General features: G+C 43.1%; 1 protein-coding gene across 5 annotated transcripts in view; it reads right to left on the bottom strand.

Moving 5' to 3' along the window:
- RBMS3 (RNA binding motif single stranded interacting protein 3) overlaps window positions 1–27,625 on the bottom strand; it is a gene marked incomplete at its 3' end in the record, with an annotated part of 736,799 nt that overhangs the window by 524,880 nt on the left and 184,294 nt on the right. For all 5 annotated transcript variants that reach the window (XM_083468279.1, XM_083468278.1, XM_083468277.1 and 2 more), the window contains one exon: window positions 12,349–12,522. In XM_083468279.1, coding sequence (XP_083324405.1) covers window positions 12,349–12,522 — 174 coding nt within the window. The remainder of the gene's footprint in view (window positions 1–12,348; window positions 12,523–27,625) is intronic.

Here is a 27,625-nt window from a genome sequence, read left to right as displayed (position 1 = left end):
CCAAAATTCCAGCAACTAAAGGTGTTTAAAACTCACATGGAATGTAATCCATATAACGGAATAAAACGGCTCTTTGGGACAAACATGCAAAGTCTGGGCATGCACCTGGTAATCAGCATGACAATATACTGAAAAATAATCTTAAGTGCTTAATTGCATGTACACATGTAAAAAGGGCATGCTAGATCCAATTATACCAGAAAGTTAAAGAAAACATTGAATCAGAAAGTTCCATCAATCTAACCACCTCCATTCTTTCTCACTGTCTCATTTTTATTGCATAGGGTTGTATCCAGAATTTGCCCAAGAATTCAAACTCCCCCGAGAGAGTAAAGCCAAATGAATTCAATGGGACTTACTTATGTACATATGTATGTACAACCCTGTATAGGCAGCCCTGTTTAGGGAAGTTTTTAATGTTTGTGTTTTATCGTGTTTTTAATATTCTGTTGGGAGCCACCCAGAGTGGCTGGGGAAACCCAACCAGATGGATGGGGTATAAATAATAAATTATTATTAAATTATTATTATATGTACATAATTTTATTTGCACGCCATCTTTCCACAGTTCAAACCATGCTCAATGCAGCTTGTGTCATAAAAACAATACATAACTACAGCATAACAAAAGCAGCCGTAAACAATAAATAAAACATTAAAAAATACACAACCAAACTGAAGAATAAAAAATAAGAGTAGAAATATAGAAACGTTCTGTGAGTTGGCCATGCTTTCGCCACAATCAATGGGACTGAATTCTCGTCCTGAGCAACTTAATAGATGTCAATGGGACTAAAGCATAACCAATGAAATCCACATCCAGCCCATTGCCAATTCCTTGTTTTTTTAACAATTCTATTATTATAATTATTTTTTAAAAACCCTGTTTCCATTTTTATATCCTACACAAAATTTCTATTTGCACTGAGCCCCATCTACTTTTCAAATTAGTTCCAAGTGTATGGAGCTTCCAGCTGTGGCTCCACAATTATGAATACCTTCCCTAAGGAAGCTTAACCAAGTCTGATTTTATCTTGTTTTTAGGAAAATGTTGAAGGCATTTTGTTTTGGAGCAGCACTCAAGAATACATAAACAGCATTGGCTACATTTACCTTTTGTCATTTGAATAACTAGTTTTATACTTTTCTTAGCTACCTAGAGCTGCCCATGCTGGTTGGAAAAACAGGGGTTATAAATAGTGTAAATATAAATACATAAATATATGAATCAGTCTCTCTTGTGTTTAAAAAGTAGAATATTTGAACCGTTAAAAGGGATTTAATGTTGCAATCTTCTGATCTGTGCAAGCATTTCGACTTCCCAGACAGAACAACCACTCTTCTCCCCGTCCAAAGCAATTGTAGGGGAAATGCAAGTGGGAAAGGGTCAAAGAGGGAAGAAAACCCCAGGTATATACTGGTGAGAGCCCAGTGCACCAAGTTGGTTGATTCCAGTCCATTGTAAATTCTAGCATGTGACCGGTCAGTTTAAAACGATAACAAAGAACCAAGAGGCTTCAGTTTTTTATAAGAATGATTTCTGGATTCATGAAAAATTGACTGTTTTCCAAAGGGTGAGAGAGGATTTATTTTAAAGGTCATGCTTTACATATGCCTACTCATAGAGAGAGAGTAGGATCCAAAGGTGACAAATTTTCTGATGTTGCACAGATTTTCACAGTTATCATGTCCTGAAAGCCCCATGGAACCCAATTAGCTCCCCACCCCACTCCCAATTTTTTTGGAAATCAGAAAATCCACCCACACACTTTCCCAGTCCAAAGTGTCCTGTTTAAACCTGTGAGTGGGTCCTATTGACATCAGTGGGACTTGCATCAAAGTTGATAAGTAAAAGATTTGCGCTCTTAAATGGAAGTTTTTGAAAGGGAGCCGTTGTTGGAGAGAGTACCTTGTATTTTGCTATAATGGTGCTCAAAAACTAGCAAAGAGAAGTGTCTTTGAGATTTGGGAAAACAATTGTTTCCTGAGTTTTATGCTGATGCCACGACTTCCAACAGGTTTGGAGGCGTGTTTGTGTGTGTCTGTGCATCACAAAGTTTTGGCTTCAGATAGCAGAAATGTCTTACAGAAGTTTTAACATGCTTCCTGTCTATTGTTAACGTAACATGATTCTTTCGACTGCACTGCCATATGGTGGGGGGTGGGAAGTAATGTCCTGACTATATGAAGCCATGATGCAGGAACACAGCTGGCTATTTCCCAACCTCAAGCCTTTTCCACTTTGCTGTAGCTAATTGTGTCCCCCCCCCCCCTCTTCTTCAGCAAAATGCATTTCTAACAGCAAGCAGACATTTGCATATATGTTCTGTTTACATCATGTCCCATTCTGATTCTGCTGTATGCACAGGTTCAGAAGTACTGGTTCCTCATTGGCCAACCGTATGGGGAAGTAATACAAAAAGTTGAAAATAACCAGCATAGCTTCTACATGTGTGTAGCAAAGAACCAATTCATGAATGAGTTTTTACAATGGAATTTGAAGGGTGTCGCTCAGTGGCTACAGTCTCTGCTGTAATCCCTGGCATCACCATATAGGACTGGGAGAGACCTCAGTCTGAAACTCTTACCAGTCAGTGTAAACAATACTGAAGCAATGGTTTGACTCAGTATAAACTAGTTGTCTAATGGTTTCAGGGGGGTAATCTCACATTCATTGTGTGCCACTAAAGTAATAATTCTCCTAAGCCTCAGAGGTGGGCAACTTGTAGCCTTAGGGCTGCATATGGCTTCAACCTCAATTTCATATGGCATACAGTCTAATTTCATGCTGATGGCAAAGAGAGGGTAGATGGTAGGAAAGGGGGTGACAGAGAGACAGAAAGGAACAAGGGCGAGAAAGATAGAAAAGGGGGGCCCATTGTTGGCTCTGGCATTACTTGCCTCTGACACGGTAAGTTCGTGTGTGTTGGGAGTACCAGCGCTTGTGGGTGCCAGGTTTCCCTAAATTCCTGGATTTAGTAAGTGTTAGAATTTAATCAATGCTTAGAGAGTTAAACTGAAAATCATACACTTAATGGCTGGACTCAGCTTCCTGTGTTCAGGAGACTGCATGGGGTGAGAACAAAAGGAAAGTGATGAAAGGTTATGAATATGGAAAAAGGAAAGTGATGAAAGGTTATGAATATGAGGTGTATGTAATGAATGAAAAAAGAAAATAAAAAAACCTGTTGCGCAACAATAAAGGATCGAAGGAGGAGGAGGAGGAGGAGGAGGAGGAGGAGGAGGAGGAGGAGGAGGAGGAGGAGAAGAAGAAGAAGAAGAAGAAGAAGAAGAAGAAGAAGAAGAAGAAGAAGAAGAAGAAGGAGGAGGAGGAGGAGGAGGAGGAAGAAGAAGAAGAAGACGACGACGACGACAATAAGGCAGAGTTTCAAGCAGAGCTTAGAGATTGGGTTTTTGCAGTGATGCTGAGCAGAGGGACGGAAGTCCGTGGCTGACTTCTGCTGGAATCCAAAACTGTGGCCATGCGAGAAGCAATAACCTTTTGGAGTGTAAAGCTTTGAGCCTGTCCATCGTAGGCCAGCCAACAGAAACAACAAAAGTTGTCCATACTTATTTGGGGGCAAAGGGAGAAATGGAATACCTGTTCTGATATTGTTGTGAGAGTCATCAACTATACTGCATAATGGCACTTGACCCTGTCCAGCCAAATTATTTAGGGGAGAAAGACCCATCTTCTACAACACCATTTCACCTCAGGCGGCTACAACATGGCACTGATAACACCAAGGTTGCAGGTTCAATGCTGGTACGTATGGGGCTGCTGCATATTTCTGCATTTCAGGGGGTTGGACTAGATGATCCTCAGGGCTCTTTCCAATTCTATGATTACTTCAAGCAACTGCAGTCATTTTAGGCCTGAATGAAAAGCCCTGATCCACCATACCGTGTCACCTTGTATGCTTAAATTTTAAGGATGATCTGCTACGTCTGTTTACGGTGGGGAGGCTCACACAATGCACCCTTTCAACGTTTTAACTGACCCACATAAAGTAAACGCTATGTGAAGCAATGAATTGCACTGGCTGATGGAGCACTGCATTGAATTATATTCTCCTTCCCACAGCTCAGAGGTGAATAATTACACCTGTCCCACTTGGCGAGACGAAAGACACTAAGTAGTGGCTGTATGGGAAGAGATTTAAAGAAAAAGCAATGTTCATAGTCAGGTAGAAAAACAACTTACTCTGTGAGCCTGTTACTGCAGCCGATGAAAAAGGGAGAAATTATACTATTTCTGACTTTGATCCCTCCCCCATGCCCCCCAAAAAGGCACTTGGGTCTGGAAAAATCATTTGATAGTAAAATATATTAAGTATAAGGTGTTCCTCAAACATTAAAGACTGGGTCAAGGATCAGCAGTCCATCCCTTCCAGAAAACCATTCCAATTCTTTCTTGAGTTCAAAGAAGAAGGCCTGATCTCTTCAGGATACGCTGCACCAACTCGAGTACAGTAATACCTCTGCAAACGTCCGCCTTGTCTAGTGTCCATTGCGGCAAACGTCCGCAGCAAACCCGGAAGTACCAGAACGGGTTACTTCTGAGTTTGCCGCTCGCACATGCACAGAAGTGCAAACTGCTCTGCACACGTGCACAGACGTGGTACTTTGCCCTGCGTCCTTTTCGGCTGGCGGCCGGGGCTCCAGAATGGATCCCGGCCGCAAAACAAGGTACGATTATATTTGTTTTCTTTGAAATAGGTGAGTAAATGGATTACTGTACAGTGGTGCCTCGCAAGACGAAAAAAATCCGTTCTGTGATTCTCTTCGTCTAGCGGTTTTTTCGTCTTGCGAAGCAAGCCCATTGACGGATTAGCGGATTAGCGCTATTAGCGGCTTTTAGCGGCTTATCAGATCAGCTGATAAGCGGCTTAGAAAAAGGGGGGAAGGAAAGAAAACCCGCAGGAACTCGCAAGACATTTTCGTCTTGCGAAGCAAGCCCATAGGAAATTCGTTTTGCGAAGCACCTCCAAAACGGAAAACTCTTTCGTCTAGCGAGTTTTCCGTCTTGCGAGGCATTCGTCTTGCGGGGCGCCACTGTACAAGACTTGTTGATGTTTTGGACAACAGAGTCCTTTTTCTGTACACATGGCACTGTATAAGCTAAGCTAGGAATCCTACTCCACCTTCAGGGTTTAAGGATGCTCTCTGACAATGCCATCGATGGCAACTGCCTTATGTGCCACAACTTATTTGCATCGCCGATGCTTCCTTGCTTTAAGTGGTCATAAACCCAGAGCACAATGGGCCTGTAACCAAAGTGAGTCAGCCTGCAAGCATGGGTCGCTGCTGATGGTGCACTGAATGTCACTGCGCCTGAAACAGTTTGAACACATGACTGGAATGAAAACAAGGTAAGTACACAAGGCAAGTGCTTTTCCCATTCATGAAATGGATTAGTGGGGGGTGGGGGAGGCAAAGATACGCCAACTTCCTTACCACTTTACCAGTCAAAATTACAATATGTTTATGGATTTCATATATATAATCTTTTTAGAAAAGAAGAGAAAGTTACTCAATCCAAGCTATTTAAATTTATTCCCTAACGTAAAATTTAAGGGACAACACATCTTGTTTATTTTATGTGTAACTCACAGGGTATAAAGGCTGGGTGAGGAAGTTCTTCCCTGCCCCTGCCCTGAAAGTTTTTAAATTAGGGTTATTTTTCCATCTTCAAATAAGAAATATTTTCCAAATAAAAACTGGGCCGACACTGAATCCCCCCACCCCAACTAATAGTTTCTTTAGGAGGTTTTGAGGCGTGATCTTTGGCGTTCAGAAAATATTTTTAAAGTCTCTGTGTTATATAGTGCTGTATAGGTTTGTTGTATGGGCAGATTATTCATAGCAGTCTTGTGCTGAAGCACTCTGCGGGTACAATATCTACAGATGCAATTCTCGTTTGACTGCTTTTCTAAGGCAGCTATCAAAATCAGAAAGAAAAAGTATATTCCTCTCCTCCTTAGATTATTATGTTTGCTGAGCAATACATACTTATGCTTGGAAAAGCAGACTGTGTTGTTCTTTTTATTTATTTACTTTCAAAATTATTCACAGCCATTCAGAATACAGTAGCTTCCCATGGCACTGCGTAAGATTCAAAACAATTGGAAACCGTATAAAATGAAAGCAACATGATCACTGGCATAATAGGAGCATAAAGCTATTTCAGATCAATATATCATTATCATAGCCGGTCATAAGACTAAAAATGGAGAAAACTGTCCATTGCACCCTCTCATTATCCCCCCCCCTATTTTTTAGAGCCTGTCTAAACACTATCACAAGGGACGCGGGTGGCACTGTGGGTTAAACCACAGAGCCTAGGACTTGCCGATCAGAATGTTGGCTGTTCGAATCCCCGCAATGGGGTGAGCTCCTGTTGCTCAGTCCCAGCTCCTGCCAACCTAGCAGTTCGAAAGCACATCAAAGTGCAAGTAGATAAATAGGTACCGCTCTGGCGGGAAGGTAAACGGCATTTCCGTGCGCTGCTCTGGTTCGCCAGAATCGGCTTAGTCATGCTGGCCACATGACCCGGAAGCTGTACGCCGGCTCCCTCGGCCAATAAAGCAAGATGAGCGCCGCAACCCCAGAGTCAGCCACGACTGGACCTAAAGGTCAGGGGTCCCTTTACCCTTTAAACACTATCAGAGCTTTATACACTAGTACTAACACCTTGGATTGGGCCTGGCAGATCACTAGCAGTGGTCCCCCATTGAACTGCTCCACACACCAACCTGACAAGCCGTGTTCTCCACTACACTAATGGCAGTTTCCTGACCGTCTGCAAGGACAACCCCCATAGAACACATTACAGTAGTCCAGGTGGGATGTCACTAGAACATGGACTACTGTAGCTAAGCTATCCTGGTCCAGAAATGGCTGGAGCTGGGGATGAACACTCCTAGCCACAGAGGCTACTTGTGACTCCAGTGACAGACTGGGACCCAGATGTACTATGAATATGTTCCTTCAGAGTGCAACCCCTATTAGACCAAGTTGTACTACCTAATTCCTGAATATGACCAACCACCCATTCACAGAACCTCCATCTGATTGCAATTCAACTTCAGTTTATTGGTACCTAGCCAGTCTTTCACTGTTTCCCGGCACTGGTCCAATACCTTCGTAACCTCTCCTGGTTCAGATGGAATAGCTGAAAATCCCTAGCTGACCTCTCCAAACCATTTCATATAGATATGGAATAACACTGGAGGCAGACTATACTGCTGTGGGACCCCATAGCCCCAAAGACATGGGACTAAGTAACAGTCCCCAGTGCTACTTTCTGGCAGCAACTCTTCAGGTAGGAAAATAATCACTGTAATATAGTAAACTCCAACTTCCAACCCACTGAGTCATTCCAGAAGGTGTCAGAAGTCGCTGAGAGATCAACTTCTCCTATTTTCCTAGTAAAGGCTGACCTAGACTAGAGCACTGTCCTCATAGCTCTTCCTTCACACCCCACCCCACCCCACTGTATTTGCCACCTGAGGCAGATGCATCACTTTGCCTAATAGTAGGGCTGACCCTGATGAGTATACAACTTCTCCAGCAGGTTCCTGGTTGAAATAGCACTCAAGTCACGTTTCAGACATGCTGGGCCTCTCTATGGCTGGAAATGATGCTGTGGCTCTTACATCTTGCTGCAGAATTATGGGACTTACAGTCCATCTCATGATTTCTGCACACCAAGGATGCCTAACCTGTGGCCTTCCAGTTACAGGTAAGTAGCTGTGTTGGTCTGCCATAGTCGAAACAAAAAAAAAAAAAATTCCTTCCGGTAGCACCTTAGAGACCAACTGAGTTTGTTATTGGTATGAGCTTTCGTGTTGGTCTCTGAAGAAGTGTGCATGCACACGAAAGCTCATACCAATAACAAACTCAGTTGGTCTCTAAGGTGCTACTGGAAGGGTTTTTTTTATTATTCTGTGGCCTTCCAGTTGCTTTGGACTATAAGTCCCATCATCCACAGCCAGCATCACAAATGGTTAGGGACGATGGGGGTTGTAGTCCACAACATCCAGAGGACAGTGTGTTGGCTATCCAAGTGTACCTTTTTTTCCTAAATTGAATACAAAGATATAAACATTCACATGAATTGTGAAGTACCCATTAGAAGAATTGCTGGACAAACTATGTAACCCTGCCCATGTAGGTAACAGATTTTTCTGATGGTGTTCCCCCCTGCCTCCCCACTCCGTAATAAAGCTAATCCCATATAAAGTAAAATTGGGTAAATTACCTCGGCTAAACCGATATATTACCCACTGCCTTGTCCCTACAACCCCTGGAAAGAAGCTCAATTTCAAAGGTTAATAGTACAAAACAAATATGCCCAGGCAGCTCAAAAGCTTGAATGTAAAATATATTTGCAGGTTTTTCCTCCCCCCAGTGATGTTTTAAAGACTCTGGCCAAGTTTTAATGGGCTGTCACACACGAGCGGTTATGAAAGACTTACAATGAACCAAGCTGATAAGCTGATTTGATTTGAATTAACTGCATGAGATTGCTGCTATGAAAAAGCTGGCCTAAAGAGGAAGCAAAAGCAATCTAAGAAGCCACTGGGATGGTTTGCTTCAGATGCAAAGAAGTGTGGAAGGTTTAGGTAGGGTAAGCTAATTGAGAGATGCATTTGTTTGATCCTGACATATTTTCCCCTGAAGGAACCCAACACAATGGATGTGTAGGCTCTCTATTTATTCTTTCCGCAAAGCGTCCTAATAAGCTGGTGTTTGTGACTTTGCTACTCTGAGATGGTTTTCGCAGATAAACATTTTTTTAAAAAATAAAAATGTCAGCAGTTAGCATTGGAAAGTGGAAGGTTGCCCTGATGTTGCCCCAGGTGTTCTCCTGCAACTCTCTATATTAGGCATAGGCAACCTAAGGCCCATGGGCCAGAAGCAGCCCATGAGGGTCATTTAACTGGCCCATGGACCCTGTCGGCCACTCGGTTGGCTCCCGTGCGCGGAGCAGAGCGGGGACCACCTTCCGCGACGCTGGGTGGCTTCCCATTGGCTGCAGAAATCTCCTCCAGCCAATGGGAAGCTGCACAGGCCTCCTCCACGCCGGAAGGAGCGCTGGACATGGCGTTTATGCATGCATGCATGCGCACACAAGCACACACGTGCACTCCGGCCCACCGTGGCGACTGCAGGATCGCAAACCGGCCCATGCCCCCAAAACGTTGCCGACCCCTGGTCTATATTGATTTACCGTATTTTTCGCTCTACAAGACGCACCAGACAATAAGACACACCTAGTTTTTGGAAGAGGAAAACAAGGAAAAAAAATATATTCTGAATCCCAGAAGCCAGGACAGCAAGCGGGATCACTGCACAGCGATCCCGCTGGCTGTCCTGGCTTCTTGTTTAGCCGTTTGCAGCCTTTCCTGGCCGGGGAAAAGCCCCCAAGAGCCGCACACATGCTCCATGCGGCTCTTTAAAGGGAGCGCTTAGGAGAGCCTCCCGCCTGCATTCGCTCCATAAGACGCACACACATTTCCCCTTACTTTTTAGGAGGGGGAAAGTGCGTCTTATAGAGCGAAAAAATACGGTGCTTTGCAAATCTTGAAGCCGTACTTTTTCATTCATGACTCCAGGAAATTTCTCAAACACATCTCCCTCCCTCCCCTCCCCTCTCTCTCTCTCTCTCTCTCTCTGTGTGTGTGTAAGAGAGGGGGGGGGACCTCTATCATCCAAAGTAAGGAATATCCAAAATAGTCTTTGAATCTGTGATGTGTCATGTCCATGGAAGCAAAAGCCTAAAAAAAACCCCTGTGCACAGAGCCAATTGGCAGGATAGTGAGAGTTACACTACACTCTGCTGTCCTTAGCCACAGGGTGCAGAACTGCAGCCATTTCTTGTTAGGCAGCCAAGGGAGAGTGCAGACATTCCCATTGATTTAGGACCTAACTGTGCATCCCTGGGGAAATGGGCTATTGCTTAAACTTAAGCAATGCCCATCTTCTTGCAGGCCGTTTTAACTCCGGTCATTTACACTATTTGTCAAGAGCACTTCCACTGTTCTCTTCTCTAGCATTTTTTAAGAGATGTGGGAGAATTCTGGAGGCGCTCTTCAGCAGCAATAACTAAAATTAAAAGGAATGCAGAAGCAACCTCTTCCAGTGCAAAAGTTAGCTGCACTCAGTCTACAAATATCCATAAACTGTAATTAAAACACCACTAAAACTGAGTAGACACTGGTTGGTCAAAAGAAAAAAACTGTGTTGTAAAGGAGTGCGTAAACAATGACAACAAAATTTTAAAGACTATTTATGAAAGAAGGGAGAAATGGTTCTTGCTGAAGCCATGCTGGCAGGGAGTTCCACAGGGCAAAGGCTAACACACCAAAGGTTCAGCCAGTAGTGAAGGCCAATCGAACTTCAGGGGCATGGAAAACCACCCTTGTATCTCACTGTTCCACAGTTAAGACAAAAGCCTAGGCTGGATCACCTGCTCTGTCTCCTAGAAAGTCCCCAGAGTATTCAGGATTCCATCAGGATCCATAAATATCTGAGGGTGGGTCATCTTAATCATCCCCCCAACTTTAGGATAGCTGTCGTTGAGTCCAAACTTCACCAAGGAGTGTTGTAGACTGGAAGCAGTTCACACAATCTCAAATTGTTCAAAGACACTTCAGCGTAATATACGAGAGAGAGCATGCATTGGCATTATTGGTGAAATGCAACTGGTGCTAAGAGAGCCAGTTACACCGTGAGTTACAGGGCACCATACAATTATTGGTGCATTTTGATTTGCAATGAGAACAAGCCACGCTCATGGGCAGAGTTGCAAAAGAAAAACCCATGGACCTATCTCACTGACCTTCTCGGAAAGAGTTCTCATACACAAGTTCATCAAGTTGGCAACTGACATGTACAAAGCAGCCCTCACAACCACACACCACAGATGGAGCTTCCATAAAGCTGACGTCACGTCAAGCACAATACTTTTCAAACACAGTGTGGGTAGAAGGCAAGATTATGTAATCAACATCCCGCCCCACTTCAGGGGGACCATTGTGAACTGTGTCACCTGGGGCTGCTCTGGGATGGGAGAATACCTCAAATGAGGAAAGGAATCTAGTGAAAAATTCCTCTCCCCATTTCGGAGTGATTTTCCTACTGCAACCACAGGTGACACAGCCCATAGGTGCTCTTCCTAAGGCTTATTTTGGGGTGGGGATTTACTCCTGACTGTAGGGGGAATGAGGGTAATAAAAATATCGATTGAGTCTTCTGCTCCCACGTCACACTGGACACTACCCAAGGAACACAACTTACGAACTCACCTGTGAGTCATCACATATCAAGTTCAAGCTCACCCAGGGACAGCTGTAGGCAAGATTCCTGCATTGCAGGGGGTTTAACAAGATGACCCCCTACCCCCCTTCCATCTCTACAATTCTAGCCCAGGTCAAATGATATACATGCAAATGTGAATCAGCACTAAGGGCAATATGTTGTATCTGCCATGAATGTGATGCAGAAAACACTTCCATGGAGATGTTCTTGGCCAGTGTTGGCCAATGATGTGGAATGGGGTAAGCCACAACAAAAATCTGGTGAGCATGCCCAAAAATTAGGAGGAGGGGTGGAGGATATACCGGTACATCACAATGTTTCTGACAGCATTCTTGTGGCTTGCATAACATCTGCTCTCACTCTTAAGATTCCTCCTGAAGCCAAAACACGTAGCCTTTTCTTTAGCACTGCACTAAAGTTTGGGAAAGTGGTCCCCAAACTGTTTTCATAATGACAGCCATAATTGTCCTTTCACTGATATCAAACTAGGAAGATGAGGTGAGCATTATGTTCTCAGCTCTTTCCCAACTGTTTACTACTTGTTTAGGTACAAATATGTTCAGCAGCTTAGCACAGAGGTGGCAATTATGTTCTCTAGCGAGTGTGCTGAGCAAATTGACCAAAGATGATGACAGAAGATAATAGGTTCTACTGAAGAACCATTATAATTAACGAACACTCTACAGACTTTTGGGCTCAACGAATAGCCATTTAGCTATGCTAAGTCTCGAAAGTTAAGGACTAGAATAGAAAACAGTTAATACACCTTCATTACAACTAATACAACTACTAAATCATAGCCAGTGCCTCATCTTCACAGAACACAGATGCAACAAGGCCCATGGTGGGGAAGGCAGTATATGGTCGTAGAATGACAATAGTTGACCCACATAAGGACAAACCACGTCCAATTACACTGGCATAGAGGAAACACTGGTGAAGCCCAATCATTTGTCAGCATGTGATGGCAAGTCCTACTATGTTTCACCGACCAACAGGATGCAGGTTGCTATAGTTACTCACCGCAGTGTGTCCAGCACAGTAGGTGTAGCTAGCGTGGGATTGGTAGTGCAAGCTTGTCCTTGGGAAAGTATATGTGTTCCAAAGAGGTTGGCTGCTGCTCCACTGGGAACTAAAGCCAGGACTCATGGTCACTCGGTATTTACTGTTTTGGTATGTTCTCACTGTGGAATTAGGCTATCGAGAGAGAAAGAAAAAAGCAAATGTAAAATGCAAATAATTGGACTCCACATAAACACACACAATGTTGCGTTTGGAAAGCATATAGACATTCCCCCCTCCCCCCCTGCAGAAAATGAAAGAATACTGGAAAGTCAATGAAGCTAAGAGTCCAAGAATGCTGTACTGGGGAACAGTGACTCTCCAGAAGACAAGAGAGAAGTGGATTTGTAATCGCTTGCAAGTGAAGTTTACCTGTGACCCAACCCCAGAGGGGGCACAGAGATGGCGACATGCAGCAGACGGGCAAAATGCCGCAAGTGCTGACGTTCACAATCATTTTGCAAACTCTTATCAAATCAGCTTCTGAAAATACGGAGATACTTTACAGAGCAAATCTATACAATCCCTCTAAGGGGGCCACTTATGCATCACCAAACAACGAAGAAAAAGTAAGGAAACCAATTTGCATAATACTGGCATGTGCTGATTTATTTATCGGGATGAAAATTTAAGAATCAATACTATACTTTAGGTGGAAATAGGTAAAAGGTTAAAAAAAGAAGAAGTGGAAATACAATGCATCTCACCATAGTGGATAAGACTTTGGCCAGGTGATTTGGGTGCCTGCTCAGTCTGCTGTGCAGGTGCTAATTGTTGATAATAATTTAAAGGCTCCTCCTCCCCCTTCTTAGGGTTATTTGCCTTAAATCTAGCTGGGACCCCTCAGGCCTTTAACTGTAAAGTTGGAAACAGGGTCCTTCTAAATTCCTTGCACTTGCACCTTGTTCTTTCTGACATTCAAGCCACCCTGAATGAAACCACACCTTCTGTTGGCTCTAATTGTGCTTTATAAATTGTAAAATGCAAGGGTGGCTCAGCTTGCAAACACAATGCACATCAACTTCTGTCATGCCTTCTGATGCATGCTTATTTCCAGCTGATGAGGAGAGATCCCACCAAAGAGCAGATATTCCCCACGCTATCCTCAGCAACACTTTATGGTATCTGAAGCAGAGGGCTGCTCCCTTTTGGTTCATGTCAAGGGATTCCTGTGGTGCGATTTCTGCAGATTTAACTTACAACTCTCCAAACGCAAAGCATACAAATGAACATTAAAAGCTACCCTAAACTCTCATTAGTCACAGTATATGACAAGGGGTTACTTTGTTCATTCTGAAGAGGTTTTTGGAGAGAAACACTGCCCTCATGCTTGAAGAAGATCTTCCCTCCACTCTTCAAATAAGCCTTTTATAGGGCTATGAATCTTGGCATATCAAAGGAAAGGTTTCACTTTAATTCCCCAAAGGAATGCAATATAAATTCTCTTTTCTTTTGCCTATCTCATAAATTCATCAGGAAAAAAAATCCTCTTTCCCAACGAACGGAGCACTGGGTTCTGGGTGGGGCTGGGATCAGAAGAGACCAGATAGCCATTCTAGTTTATTTATTTATTTTAGAGGAAAATTTTATAGATCGCCCCCTAACGTAAAATATCAAGGCAGTGCACAACAAAATATGGAAGTACAATAAAATGTAAACTACCATAAACATGAGACAAAATAAATATGACTACCCCATGCTGAAAAAGTTTAAACAACTCAAGAGCCTTTCAGCATATGAAGACGATGTCTGAAAATTATCAGTGATGTTGCCTGCTGACACGAAAAGACCAACTTCTAGTTGAAGATAAAACACTCCAGGGATGATCTTGGTGATCAAGCTAGGACATAAGGGCTCTAGTGGTCCTTGGGGTTTGTATATCTACACAATAACCTTGAACCTGGCATGGTAGCATATGGGCAGCCAGTTCTAACGTTTTAGCAGAAGTGTCACATGCTCTTAGGTGTCTTTCCCCATCAGGTGTCTAGCCACTGCATTCTATAATAACTGGAGTATCAAGACCAGGCCAAAGGGCAGTCCCACATAGAGCCCATTGCACATTACAGTATTCCAGTCTCAAGGTTCCCAGTGAACAGTAGTCCTACTGTGGCCAGCCTGTTCTTAGCCAGGCATGGCTATAGCAGTTGTACCAGAGAAAGTTGGAAAAAGCCCATACCCAAATCCTAAACCTGGAGTGGATTTTTTCTAACCCAAGGTCCCTGAAATCAGTTGCTGGAAGTAGGAACTGTTGACCAGGCAAGGCCAGAAAGCAGCTGTTGACCAGGCAAGGCCAGAAGTGCAGACTCTTCATGTTTATATTAAACCTGGCCAATTCCAAAGCTTCATACAGCCTGCTGATTGCAGAGTACAATGTGGCATGATCCTATTCCCTTCGGTGTATGAAGAAGGCAGTCAAAGGTGTGTGTAATCTTAGGTAATTCACCCAGATGTAGGTTGTGAGGTTCCCAGTTCCTGGAGGGTTGAGGGGTTTCTTGGTTTGTGTGTGTGTGTGTGTGTGTAATGTCCTAGGAGACCGTAGCTACACATATAAAGTTTTACTCTTACATACCAGCTCCTTGCAAGAGTTTACCCAGTTCATGTAACATCACCTGCCTTATCAGATGCTATGTTTCTCAACTTGCAAACAGTAATCATCAAGTAATATTGTGAAGCTTTTAAACAGGGCACAAGCATGGACAACCAGTGCAACTAAGGCTGTGATCCTAGTCATACTTAAAAGTAAAGGTAAAGGGACCCCTGACCGTTAAGTCCAGTCGTGAACAACTCTGGGGTTGCGGCACTCATTTCGCTTTACTGGCCGAGGGAGCCGGCGTTTGTCCACAGGCAGCTTCCGGGTCATGTGGCCAGCATGACTAAGCCACTTCTGGCGAACCAGAGCAGCGCATAGAAACGCTGTTTACCTTCCTGCTGGAGCAGTACCTATTTATCTACTTGCACTTTGACGTGCTTTTGAACTGCTAGCTTGGCAGGAGCTGGGACCAAACAACGGGAGTTCACCCCATCGTGGGGATTCGAACCGCCGACCTTCTGATCGGCAAGCCCTAGGCTCAGTGGTTTAGACTACATGGGATTAATCCCCATTCATCACAATTAGGTGATGCTTCTGAGGAAACGTGCTATACACGGAGGGTTGTGATGAGTCCAAAATAGGAGGTGGATAGCTTTGACAGCTAAAGTCCATTGATTATATTCAACCAAGCTATGAGCTGATCTAGTTTCCTAAGGTCTGATTTGAATAGCAACATTCATTACTCATCTAATGGCAGGTCCTTGCTCACAGCAAATGGACTATGTGACTTGTTTATCATGGAGAAAATCCTGTTGGTTCTCTGTGCCATTGAAGACCCAGCAACCAGTGGTTGTTTTTATTCAATCATGGCATACTGCACTCTTAATTCATTGAAGGACTGTTCCTTCGATACTTAAAAAGCCCACCTCCCCATATATTTAGAGCACAGCATTCAGCTTCAAAGCTGACAGACACTTAAACTGTCAGAAAACTGACTGGTCCAGGCATTTCATGCAGCCTTTAGGTCAACACCTGCCCATCATTTCCTTGCACGTTTGCACTTAAATAATATGCATAATTTGGGCAGGAGGTTATATATTTTGAATCCCATATGCACTATATCTGCAGTCAGGTAGTTCAAAATGACATAGAAGCACCACTGATCATTAAAAGATTTGGAAAGGACACATGGAATAAATTAATCATTTCTCTTTCTTTCCCCCCTTAGTATTTCCTTGCAGAAGGTACTGAAACCCTTAATTGACTACAGTCCATAATTATTTTTTTCTCCCAGAAAATTTTCAAGTAGCTTCACTCCCTTTTTACAGTTGACATATTAATGAGATAGGTCAAAACTCTCTTCCAAGTTCCACTATTCCATCAGACTTCAGAAGAAGTGTGCAAATGACTTCCAAAGTTGAGTCCATGCTGTCTTAGCTGCTAAGCCTTTAAAATGAACTTCTCAGAAGTATGAGCGGTCTGGGGGAAATGACATAAATTTGAGTCTCTCCAATCCCTGGATTATTATTATTAAAAGCATTCTGCCTTTGGCTACTTCGTCTGTAGTTCTGTAAAAAGGAAGAAGAAGAAACCACAAGAATTGTGCCCGGAGATTCTTATTAGGCACATTTCTCTTCAACCACCAGCATATTCTCTTTTGACTCCCCAGAGGAGTCCTGGATGTGACAAAAACCCACTGCAGGAATGGATGACATTGTTGTAGGTGCCTCTGGCTGAGATGCAAGATGCCCCAATTTGAAACATGCCCCAGTAGAGATTGCAGGCCTAATCCACAAACGACTGGAATGATAAAATATGACCAACCCCCCCAATGATAATGTATGTTTCCTTGTACAAGAAGTTGGGGGGGGGGGAGAAAATCCTTTACTCCGAATTGCATGTTGAGCTCACTGATGAGTAAACATCTGCTAACTATTAACAGTTGAGCAAAATAATAATAATAATAATTAGATCTATGAAGCCAGTTAGTTGATCATGTCACACACGAGCTTGCCCTTAATAGATAAGAATGATAATGGATAATCAGGTTTAAGGTGCTGGTTTTAACCTACGGCCTACGACCCTCATACCTACGGGACCACCTCCTCTGGTATGCCCCACGGAGGACCTTACGGTCTGCAAACAACAACACTCTGAAGATCCCGGGCCCCAGGAAAATTAGACTGGCCTTGACCAGAGCCAGGGCCTTTTCAGCTGTGGCCCCAGCCTGGTAGAACGCTCTCCCACAAGAGACTAGGGCCCTGTGGGATTTGACACCTTTCCCCAGGGCCTGCAAGACAAAGCTGTTCCGCCAGGCCTTTGGCCAGGGGGCAGTCTGACCTTTATTCTTTTGTATAAGAGCAAGCATGAAGGAGGCCTACCAGCCTGGTCACAGGTCCTTATATGATCAGTGAAAACAGTTGGTCCTGGCAAGTATTAACTGCTCTCAATCTTAACCAGATAACTGCCATTTGTCCAAATTTTAATTTGACTGAATTAATTTTAAGATGTATTTCAATTAATTGATGCCTGTTTTTATGTATACTGTGTTATTTGTATGATGTTAGCCGCTCTGAGCCTGGCTTCGGCTGGGGAGGGCAGGGTACAAATAAAAATTATTATTATTATTATTATTAATAGCAATAATAATAACTCTTAACAAACGACAGCTCCTAGGATTCTTTGGAAGAAGCAATTACTGTTTAATGCAGTATCATACCACTTTAAATGTCTGGTGTGAATCTGCCCCAAAGTTGTGGTCCATGATGCAAATCTACAAGCTAAATATGCATCTATTCCTACCCACCCCCTCTTTCCCCCAAACTGCATCTTAAAATTATCAGGGGTTCAAAACGTCCCTTCGCTGCTAATGCTGTTTGAACCCCAAGGTTCCCCCAACCCTCACATGGGGAGAAAAGGGTCGAACCACAGGGTGACACATTTGAAAAGGACAGCGGGGTTATCCCTGTTATTCAGCGCTGATAAGCAGAAAGATTGCAGAGCGAAATATTTTGAGCTTTTGCCAGGTATATCCTGTGAAGGGAATTTGGAAATAAAGTTTTCAATTACAGACAGCACTACCAAGCCTTTGGCGAAACAACTGTGACACAAGCAATTAGGGAATCCAATATAACAGACAGTCTTAATGGTTGAGATAAGCTAGCTAAAAATATTTCCTTGAATGCTCACTTGAGTGCCGTTTCCGTAGTATTCACTTGAAGCTTCTTTTATCTTGAGAGGTTACAGTGCACACACAGGCAGGTAACTAGCGCAATATGCTGTATGGCTAACTTCCACAGGAGATACCCAAACAGCATGATCCTATGCATGTCTACCGAAGTCTCACTGAATTCAGGACAGCTAATTTACAGATAAGTAGGTTAAAAATTGCATCCTAAGACTGTCATCACAAACTGGGTGAGAGCAAAAATACAATGCAGGTTCATATTTATTAGGTTTTTTCGGGGTTAGATTTCTATAGCACCCTCCATCAAAAAGATTCCAGGTCTGTTTACAATTTTTTAAAAAATAGGCAGTAGGAACTATAACAATGGATAAATGCAAAACCATCTTGCATCCCTCTCCTCTATCTTTACTTTTCCCCACAAAGATAACTCCTAGGAAGGAGGAGGAGGAGGAGGAGGAGGAGGAGGAGAAGGAGAAGATGAAGAAGATGATGAAGAAGAAGAGGAGGAGGAGGAGGAGGAGTTTGGGAAGGAGTCTCAAAGCGGCTAACATTCTCCTTTCCCTTCCTCCCCCACAACAAACACTCTGTGAGGTGAGTGGGACTGAGAGACTTCAGAGAAGCGTGACTAGCCCAAGGTCACCCAGCAGCTGCATGTGGAGGAGCGGGGACGCGAACCCAGTTCACCAGATTATGAGTCTACCGCTCTTAACCACTACACCACACTGGATCTCATGTGGTGAGGTGGAGGAAACAGAATTTCCCTGGGCCCTTTTGCTGTAGAGCAGGAATGGCTACCTTGTGGCCCTCAAGATATTGCTGGACTGCATCTTCCATCATGCCTGATCACTGACTGTGGTGGCTAGGGCTGATGGAAGTTGGAGTCCAATGACATCTGGATGGCCACAGATTAACCACCAATGCTGTACAGGAATCACGGGCTGTACGAGTCCCACCAAAGTGACCTTCTCCTAGATAGGCTATCTTCCCAGAGCTCCATCTGCCCCCCATTTCCCCTTCCAGCATTTGACTTCACCCTCAAAGGTGCACTCCTCTATTGTCTCGTGAGACAGACAGATGCCAACAAGTCCCATAATTCCACAGCAAAATAGAACAGGTATAGTAACATTCCCAGCTCTAGAGAAGCCCCGGAGGGCTTCCGAAAGCCCAAGGCTGAAAAACATGACTTTGGATGTTGTCCTCTGTGTCAGAAAAAAAATCTGTCCATCTTTAATGCAGATTTATGAAGCTTACAAAGATGAAAGAAAGAAAGAAAGAAAGAAAGAAAGAAAGAAAGAAAGAAAGAAAGAAAGAAAGAAAAGGGGGAAAGAAATGGGATTGTTAGGCTTGTTTGAAGTACACATTAAAAAGAAAGGACATCTGCTAAGATTGGTGTTCCCAACACATTTCAATGGTGCCTTTATCAAGGGAATTATGCATATGATTCCTTCATAACTCTGCACAATAAAGTTCCATACTCCCTTTTACTTTTTTGTTTCCTTGTGTTTTTGAAGTACCTAGAATCACAGAGGCATGCCAATTTTTTAAGTACCTAGAATCAGACAAATAAACCATGACATTTTGGGGCCTGAGGCAGATAATCAAGATGCCTTTCCATGATGGTAAAAATAAAATAACAAACTAAATCATTCACAATTTATTGCCATTTCATGGTACCCAAAACCTGCTGCCTGGGGTGGATTGGCTAATGATAGGGAGCCCTGTCAAATATACCAACAGCCATCTATAATGTATGTTTATTATAGTACTATTAAAATCCAGGCTTCTTCGTGACCTTCCCAATCGACCCACAGTGCCATCTGAAGCCTACACACAATCATACACAGACACACAGACACACACACACACACACACACTTTTAACCAGAAATACTTGACACTCACGTGACTAGTAATTATTAAAAAAAAGTAAAAGACTAGGTTTGACAAGTAAAAATCGAGGGAGCTCTGATGAAACAATGAATAATAACAAGTTTCTTTCTTTCTCTCTCTCAAGCCAGACTGCCCTAAATGTATTTCTGCACTAGGCCATCACATTTTTAGTAATGATTTCCAGAGGAATAGCCATGTTGGTCTGTTGCATCAGAAACAGTAAAGGATCCTGTGGCACTTCAATGATTTGCGAATTTATTAGAAGAAGAAGAAGAAGAAGAAGAAGAAGAAGAAGAAGAAGAGGAGGAGGAGGAGGAGGAGGAGGAGGAGGAGGAGTTTGGATTTGATATCCCGCTTTATCAGTACCCGAAGGAGTCTCAAAGCGGCTAACATTCTCCTTTCCCTTCCTCCCCCACAACAAACACTCTGTGAGGTGAGTGGGACTGAGAGACTTCAGAGAAGTGTGACTAGCCCAAGGTCACCCAGCAGTTGCATGTGGAGGAGCGGAGATGCGAACCCGGTTCACCAGATTACGAGTCTACCACTCTTAACCACTACACCACACTGGCTCTTATAAGCTTTTGTGGACCACAGTTCACTTTAACAGGTGCATGAAGCATTATCCTAATGCATCAAGTGTCGTCCTAAGTGTTATCCTGTAACTCAGAACAACAGTTTATGCATTTGGTGAAACAGACTGTGATCCCCATAAGCTTGTGCCTTAATGCATGCGTTAGTGTTTAAGGTGCCGGAGAAAAAAATTGGAGTGTTTTTTTTAATATAATTTTTTTAGTGTGTTTCAGAGCAAACACATCAACACAGAGATTAAAACCATACTGTAGTCAGATCTCAAAAACATCAGTCCCATTTCTCCCCCAGCATCCACTGGTCCACTCTCCAACCCTTTCAGAGAGAGCGTAATATCATCAGCATATCCAAAGTGTATTCATGATACTTGGTTATGGCAGGAACAGACAGAATGAAGTAAAGAAAAGGGATTCAGCCCTGAAAGAGCCAAACATTGTCTTGGATCCAGTCTATGACCACTTTGCATATTCAGATGTTCAATAAAGGATTACTATGTCCCCAGAAATGGATCTCACTCCCTTTGACCTTTAAGTACTCTCATCTTACAGGTGAACTTTTCAAATAATTCCACCCTCCACGCCTTTTCGCTACCAGTAATCCAAATTAGGAAATGTAAAGTTCTTCCAGATTTTGGCTATGATGGATCAGGCTGCTAATAAAAGATAGGAAATAAAATCCTGGTCTTTCAGGCCCTTATCAGGCCCATCAAACAAGCTTAGTAAGGTCAAGTGTTGAAGATTCTGAGACATTTTGCTTTGACCCCCAGAACTTATGGGTCTTCATGCAGCTGCGCCACATGTGGTGGTAGGTGCCAAACCGCTGGCACGCCCCACCAGCATAAAGGAACTGTACTTCATAAATGCCACTCTTCTGGGCATTAGATACCAGTCATGCAAAAGCTTTAAAGGCAATTCCCTAGATTGTGCTGAGATTGATCTAAAGCCCCTCAGCTTTGACCAGTCCTCTTCGTTTATGTGAATGTGCAATGTCATTTCTCACATCTTTCTCAACTCTTTGTTGTTTTTAGCGTATTTCTGGTTTTAAATAAGGAACCTTGGATTTAGACGGACACTCAAAAATTACTTTGCACTTTCTTTGTGCTTCTGCTGGCAGCCACTGTCAACACACAAATAAAAAAAATCTGGCATAAGGTAGGGGGGGGGGGGAAACATAGCTGCCATTTATATTTGTAGCTTTCCCCAAAGATTGGAAAAGCCACAGTGGAGCACAGTATCATAATTTTCAAAATACTCCTGTATTTTATTACTTTAAATCCTTGAGAATTACTTTGCCCTCTCATAATATTTTTGCTAACAACATTTTAACCACAAACACCCACAAATTCAACTAGATTTGGGTCAACAAGGGGTGGGGGAATCTTTGAAACCTTCCTATGCTTAAAGTCACAGGACTGTCTCTCGTTACATTTCCTCTTCTTATGCCTTTTACAGTTTCTTTGAGTGGTACAGCGACATATGAAACTCTTGCCTTCCCAACATATCTTTGGAAAAAATCTTTACAAGGTCCCCTGTGTTGATGTCACATGACAGTTTGAGATGTTGAATTCCATAGAACAGTTTATCAGAGTGAACTGGGCTGCAACTGAAGATACTGGTATATATGTGTGGCTCTCATGCTATAGACACTGGAGTCATCCCTCATGTAAACAATTATCATTCATATCAGCGGTCCCACACCAGCGCATGGTCTTTGCACTCCTGTTGCTGCAGATCTACACAAACAAGGACTGCTGCTGAGGTGTCAGACTGAATAAACAGATTGAATAACCAGGTAGAATAACTTCTGCCATGGCTGTATATAATAATTATATTATTCTTCTCTTCTATGGCGATCACTCGTAGCTGAGTAAGATTGTCTTCCATAAACATAGTTTTAACAGTGAGTCCATAAGTGACTGTGGAGGCCAATTCTGAAGCCATATGTCGTTCCACAGTGGGGAAATAGGTTTCCAGGTGGGAGTTGATCATGGTGAGGGTTTGCCAAGCATGCCTTCCTCTTAGCACATTTCTCCCTTTCGTCCTGAGTTTGAGCATCTTCAAAGCCCGTGACACTTTTGGTAAAGGCTGTTCTCCAACTGGAGCTCTCACAGGCCATTGTTTCCCAGTTGTCGGTGTTTATACTACATTTTTTTAGATTTGCCTTGAGAGAGTCTTTAAATTTCTTTTGCTGACCCACCAGCATTACGCTTCCCATTTTTAAGTTCAGAATAGAGCAGTTAAATAATTATATTAAAATGTATCAAATGCATGCATGAAATGTACAATAACTAGGTTCTAGCAAAATGCTCACAGACTTTCCTGCATACTGGGTTGGTTCAGATGGAAAGCCAAAGAATGGTTTGGGGGCATGTGAAGAAGCCTTGTAGCAGTGTCCTCCCTCCTCCTGCTTCCAGTCCCATTACACAAATAATAGCCTGCCCAGTACAGACAAAATGAGAAACTATGGTTTGCCAAGAACCTATAACCAAGGGATCAGTTTGTGTCAAGGGAGGAGGGAGAGGAGGGAGAAAGCCTGTGTCTGAACTAGCCCACTGTCTTCCCTGTTGCATACATAAGCAGGCAGCAAAATATCTTGGGTCAACATTGTTCTCTTGCCTATTTAATAGGTGACTCCTGCTGTCTATCGGCTGCTTGTAATAACTTCTGAGGCAGTAGTAAATTCTGAAGTGCAGGAACTCATAATGACTGCCTCCATAGAAACACCCCAAGGAGAATTAAAAGCCATGGGGTGTTTGTGTGTGACACATACCAAAGAACAACACTATATATACATTATAATACTCCAAATGTATTAGGATCAGCATGAATATTTAGCTGGGTGTAAGCTCCATTGAACTCAGTTGTGCTTCTTTCTGACTGCAAAGATCCAACTTGTAAAATACATTGAGCTTTAAGCGGGAATCTTCAGGCAGCTGAAATGCAGCCTTTAGTTTTTAATTAAAAATGCAAATCATCTTGCAATAAAGTGTTTCCATTTAAACTGCTAGCATGAAGGGAAAACGCCATCAAAAGAAAAGAAAAAAGAAGCATTAAACCTCTGCTTGATTATATTTCACATTCTCTGACTTCTTCTATGCCTGGGGTCTTTAATGTAGCGCCATGGGCAGCATGGTACCCTCAGCTTTCCTTCTGTGAAATGGGCATTTTGTGGTGCCCATGACAGCTCCATATACTTACAATTGTTCCCTTTGGCTAAAAATATATATGTTGGGAACCCTTTGCGCTCTATGCTAATCTGTTACAAAGGAAACTGAAAGCCTCATTATGACTTCAGCCAGTGGCCAGAGCAAAGAGAGTCCTCCGCTTACCCTGGCATTTCAACAGATGATCCCTTGGAATCCTCTTCCACTACACCACTGCTGAGGCAGGACAGCACTAGGCTTTGTATAGCGAGCAAGTCATCCTGGATCACGATAGATGTGTCTTATCTTTTGTATCTCAAATGATACGCCTCTCAGGTCAGTGGTGAAGAACCTTTGCTCCTCTAACAACGATGCCCATCCTCCCTGATCATTAGGTGTAGTAGGATGCAAGTTATAGTCTCCAGCAGCCATAGGCAAACTCCAGCCCTCCAGATATTTGGGACCACAATTCCCATCATCCCTGACCACTGGTCCTGTTAGCTAGGGGTGATGGGAATTGTAGTCCCAAACATCTGGAGGGCCGAGGTTTGCCTATGCCTGGTCTCCAGCAACATCTGGAGAGTCAAAAGTTCCACACTGTTGCAATACCTGTTTAGGGGAATGATGCACACAACAGTTTTCAAATGGGTACCAATCTTGTCTATCTTTATGCACAGTTGACTGTACAGTGGTACCTCGGGTTACAAACACTTCGGGTTACAAACTCCGCTAACCCGGAAGTAGTACCTCGGGTTGAGAACTTTGCCACAGGATGAGAACGAAAATCGCACGCTGGCAGCGTGGCAGCAGCGGGAGGCCCCATAAGCGAAAGCGTGCCTCAGGTTAAGAAGGGTTTCGGATTAAGAATGGGCCTCTGGAACGAATTAGGTTCGTAACCCGAGGAACCACTTTAGTAGGTCTGCTGAAGTACAGCTGTAGTGGTTAAGCCATAGCACATGGGCCATACCTCGTCCCCATGCAATTTCTGCTACCCCACTCCCCAACAATGTGGCAGCTGTATTGGGGTTTATCATTATTATCCTTAAAGACACTTATTTATTTTGCTTGTGGCGGGTGGCACATTGGGTGAATGGAGAGATTTAAACCTCTCCATCAAGATCAATACAATGAGGGGGATGAATTCTGCCCCTGTTGCTCCTGCTAATGAAATCAGTCTGGCAAACAAACAAGAAGAGTTTGGATTTGATATCCCACTTTATCACTACCCAAAGGAGTCTCAAAGCAGCTAACATTCTCCTTTTCCTTCCTCCCCCACAACAAACACTCTGTGAGGTGAGTGAGGCTGAGAGACTTCAGAGAAGCGTGACTAGCCCAAGGTCACCCAGCAGCTGTATGTGGAGGAGCAGGGAATCAAACCCGGTTCACCAGATTACGAGTCCACTGCTCTTAACCACTACACCACACTGGCGTGGAGGGGAGTGATGTTGAACTCCAGCATCACACTGTTGTGTGCAAAATTTTGTCTTCTCGATCAGACGAACCTAACAGTGGGGACATGATCACCGCCCTCCCGTTTATCAGATCGATCTGATAAGCAGGGGAATGTGTTATGCTAAAGTTTAGGTGTCTGACTTTTCTCTTTCACTTATACATACAGAGATTCCCATTCCCCGCTCCTCTTGTGCTTTCCAGGTGAGGCTTTGAAAAGGTAAACAACACTGAGTGGAGCCCCTGCTGACACAAGTCAGCTGCATCAGGCTGAGGGAACCGTGCAAGCCAGAAGAGGGCAAAGAAAGCTCCTGTTCTTTGTCATCCATGTGGTTGTTGTTATTGTTTAAGCAACAGCTGCTGCAGCTGCCTTCAGGCAAGTTCCTTGAACTGTGTGTTTGTCTACCTGCTTGCCTGAATGTATGTACCTGCCTGCCAGCCTCTCCTGCTGAGTGTGTGTATGTGTATCTGCCATTCTGTGTGTTAAGTGTGTCTGATCTATATGAGTGTTAAATGCTATGTGTGTGGTGAGGGTGTGTGTGTGTCCCGGGGGGGGGGCAACATGTGCTGCCCATCTTCACTTTGACCACACCAGGCATGTGGCTGTCTGAGGGGTGGTCAACTATGAATTTGGCATTCAGGCTGAAAAAGCTTAGCTACCCCTGAGTTAATGGATCTCAGAGGCCTTATGGAGACTAGCATGGGATATATTTTTAGGGTGCACTAGAAAGACAAGAGGTATAATACAAATCAGCTCTTTGGAAAGGTAGAGAGAAACAGTTCATGTATTATGGTATAAGATTTGAACACAGTTTCAATTTAATTCAGAATATTGTACAACACTATTACAATTGTATGGTCTGATGCAATAGCTGTTAATTTTCTTGACCACTGTATTGCCAGTCTTTTGGCATTAGAGGGCAATGTCTGCTGGAAGGACTGATCAAGCTATTATTACAATATTCCTCTCTTATGAAATATCAGTGATGAGCAGAGCACCTCTTCTTCCCAGGCTACAAAATTGCTGTTTATACAAATTATACAAATTCTTCCACATCTTTACTAATCTTGCTTGTTTATAAAGGGATTAGAGAGATGGAAGAGATAAAACAGTGCTAAGCTCTTCTTGAATTTGTTTTCAACATTAAAAGTATTCAAAACAATTGGCTATACTGACTGTGGACGTTTTAAATCTTCGGTATCCTGGAGAGGAGAAAAATTATGCAAGGTATTCATTAAAAGACAATAAAAAAATTGGATGAAGCAGCATTAGATTCTCATTCCGGTTTATCCAGTTTCATGCACAGAAATAGTGTGCTAAATCTTGGCATTACAAATTATTTTTCTCAATACAGCAGAACTACTGAATTACATTAATTATGCCTTCATAACCCAAGGTTAGATTCCATTCCATGTCAATTTCACATGCGTTCCTTCACAGAATCATAGAATCACATCCCCTCTGTGCTTTAATCTGTATGAAAATGTTATTCAATACATATGTTATCTCAATGTATGTATTTCTGCATGTATTTTGTCCTTAAATATACCACATTTTAATGCATTTTGCTCTGTTGAGCTATGAACTGCACGGTCTGAAAGATAATTACTTTCCAATCTGTGCATTATTCCAGGAGGTGCAAACAAGGTCGGTTTGCTTAAAAAATGTGCAGAAAATGAAAATTATCCATCCATAGATTAGACAGCTGCATTGCACACCATATAGGACTACCCTCAGTTATTCAGAAGTCCGTGCTTGGTACAGAACACAAAAATTTATTTCCAAGAACAACATGCACAGAATTTCAGTAAAAGCGTTGTTGAAATTTATGGTAATGACAGCAACTAAACAACAATAACCTTCCCAGCCCCATCGACTGCCTCACACTTGACTTTGTGGAAATCAGCAGTAGGAAGAGCAGATGTATCTAGCTCCGCTTATTCTGTGTTGTATTGCCTTCTGAAACAAACACAGACTAAGGAAATCAGTGACAAGAACTCAAATCATACACCATCAGTCCTGGTGGAATCAACAGGTACTTGCGTGGCAATCATGAGAGCTATTTATAAGGTCTGAGTTTGCCTCTAGAGAAGGCAATTTAAAAAAAAAAGGCAGAGGCAGAATTGGGAATGGAAAAAAATATATTCTGGGACAATTCAGTATCTTTTTGATATGTTGCCTCCCTGCTCTCTTTCTCTAGCTTCTAGTTTCTCCCCCCCCCCCCCGGAATAACATGATATTACAGGGATGGGGACTTCATAGTCATCCAGATGTTGCTGGACTCCAGCTCCCATGAGCCCTGGCTGCATGATCATTGGTCAGGGATGAAGGCAGTTGGAGTCTAACAACATCTGGAGGGTCACAACTCCCCAACTCCGTGCCTGAACCTCCTCAGAAAATCCCCATCTTGGCAAATCAGTCCATCCCAAGCAAAACAAACTACAATACTGAA

The sequence above is a fragment of the Podarcis liolepis genome, assembly GCF_965112155.1.
Source record: "Podarcis liolepis genome assembly, chromosome: 12".
Classification (NCBI taxonomy): domain Eukaryota; kingdom Metazoa; phylum Chordata; class Lepidosauria; order Squamata; family Lacertidae; genus Podarcis; species Podarcis liolepis.
Note: the sequence above shows the minus strand (reverse complement) of the source record. Positions and strands in the feature narration are given on the sequence as shown.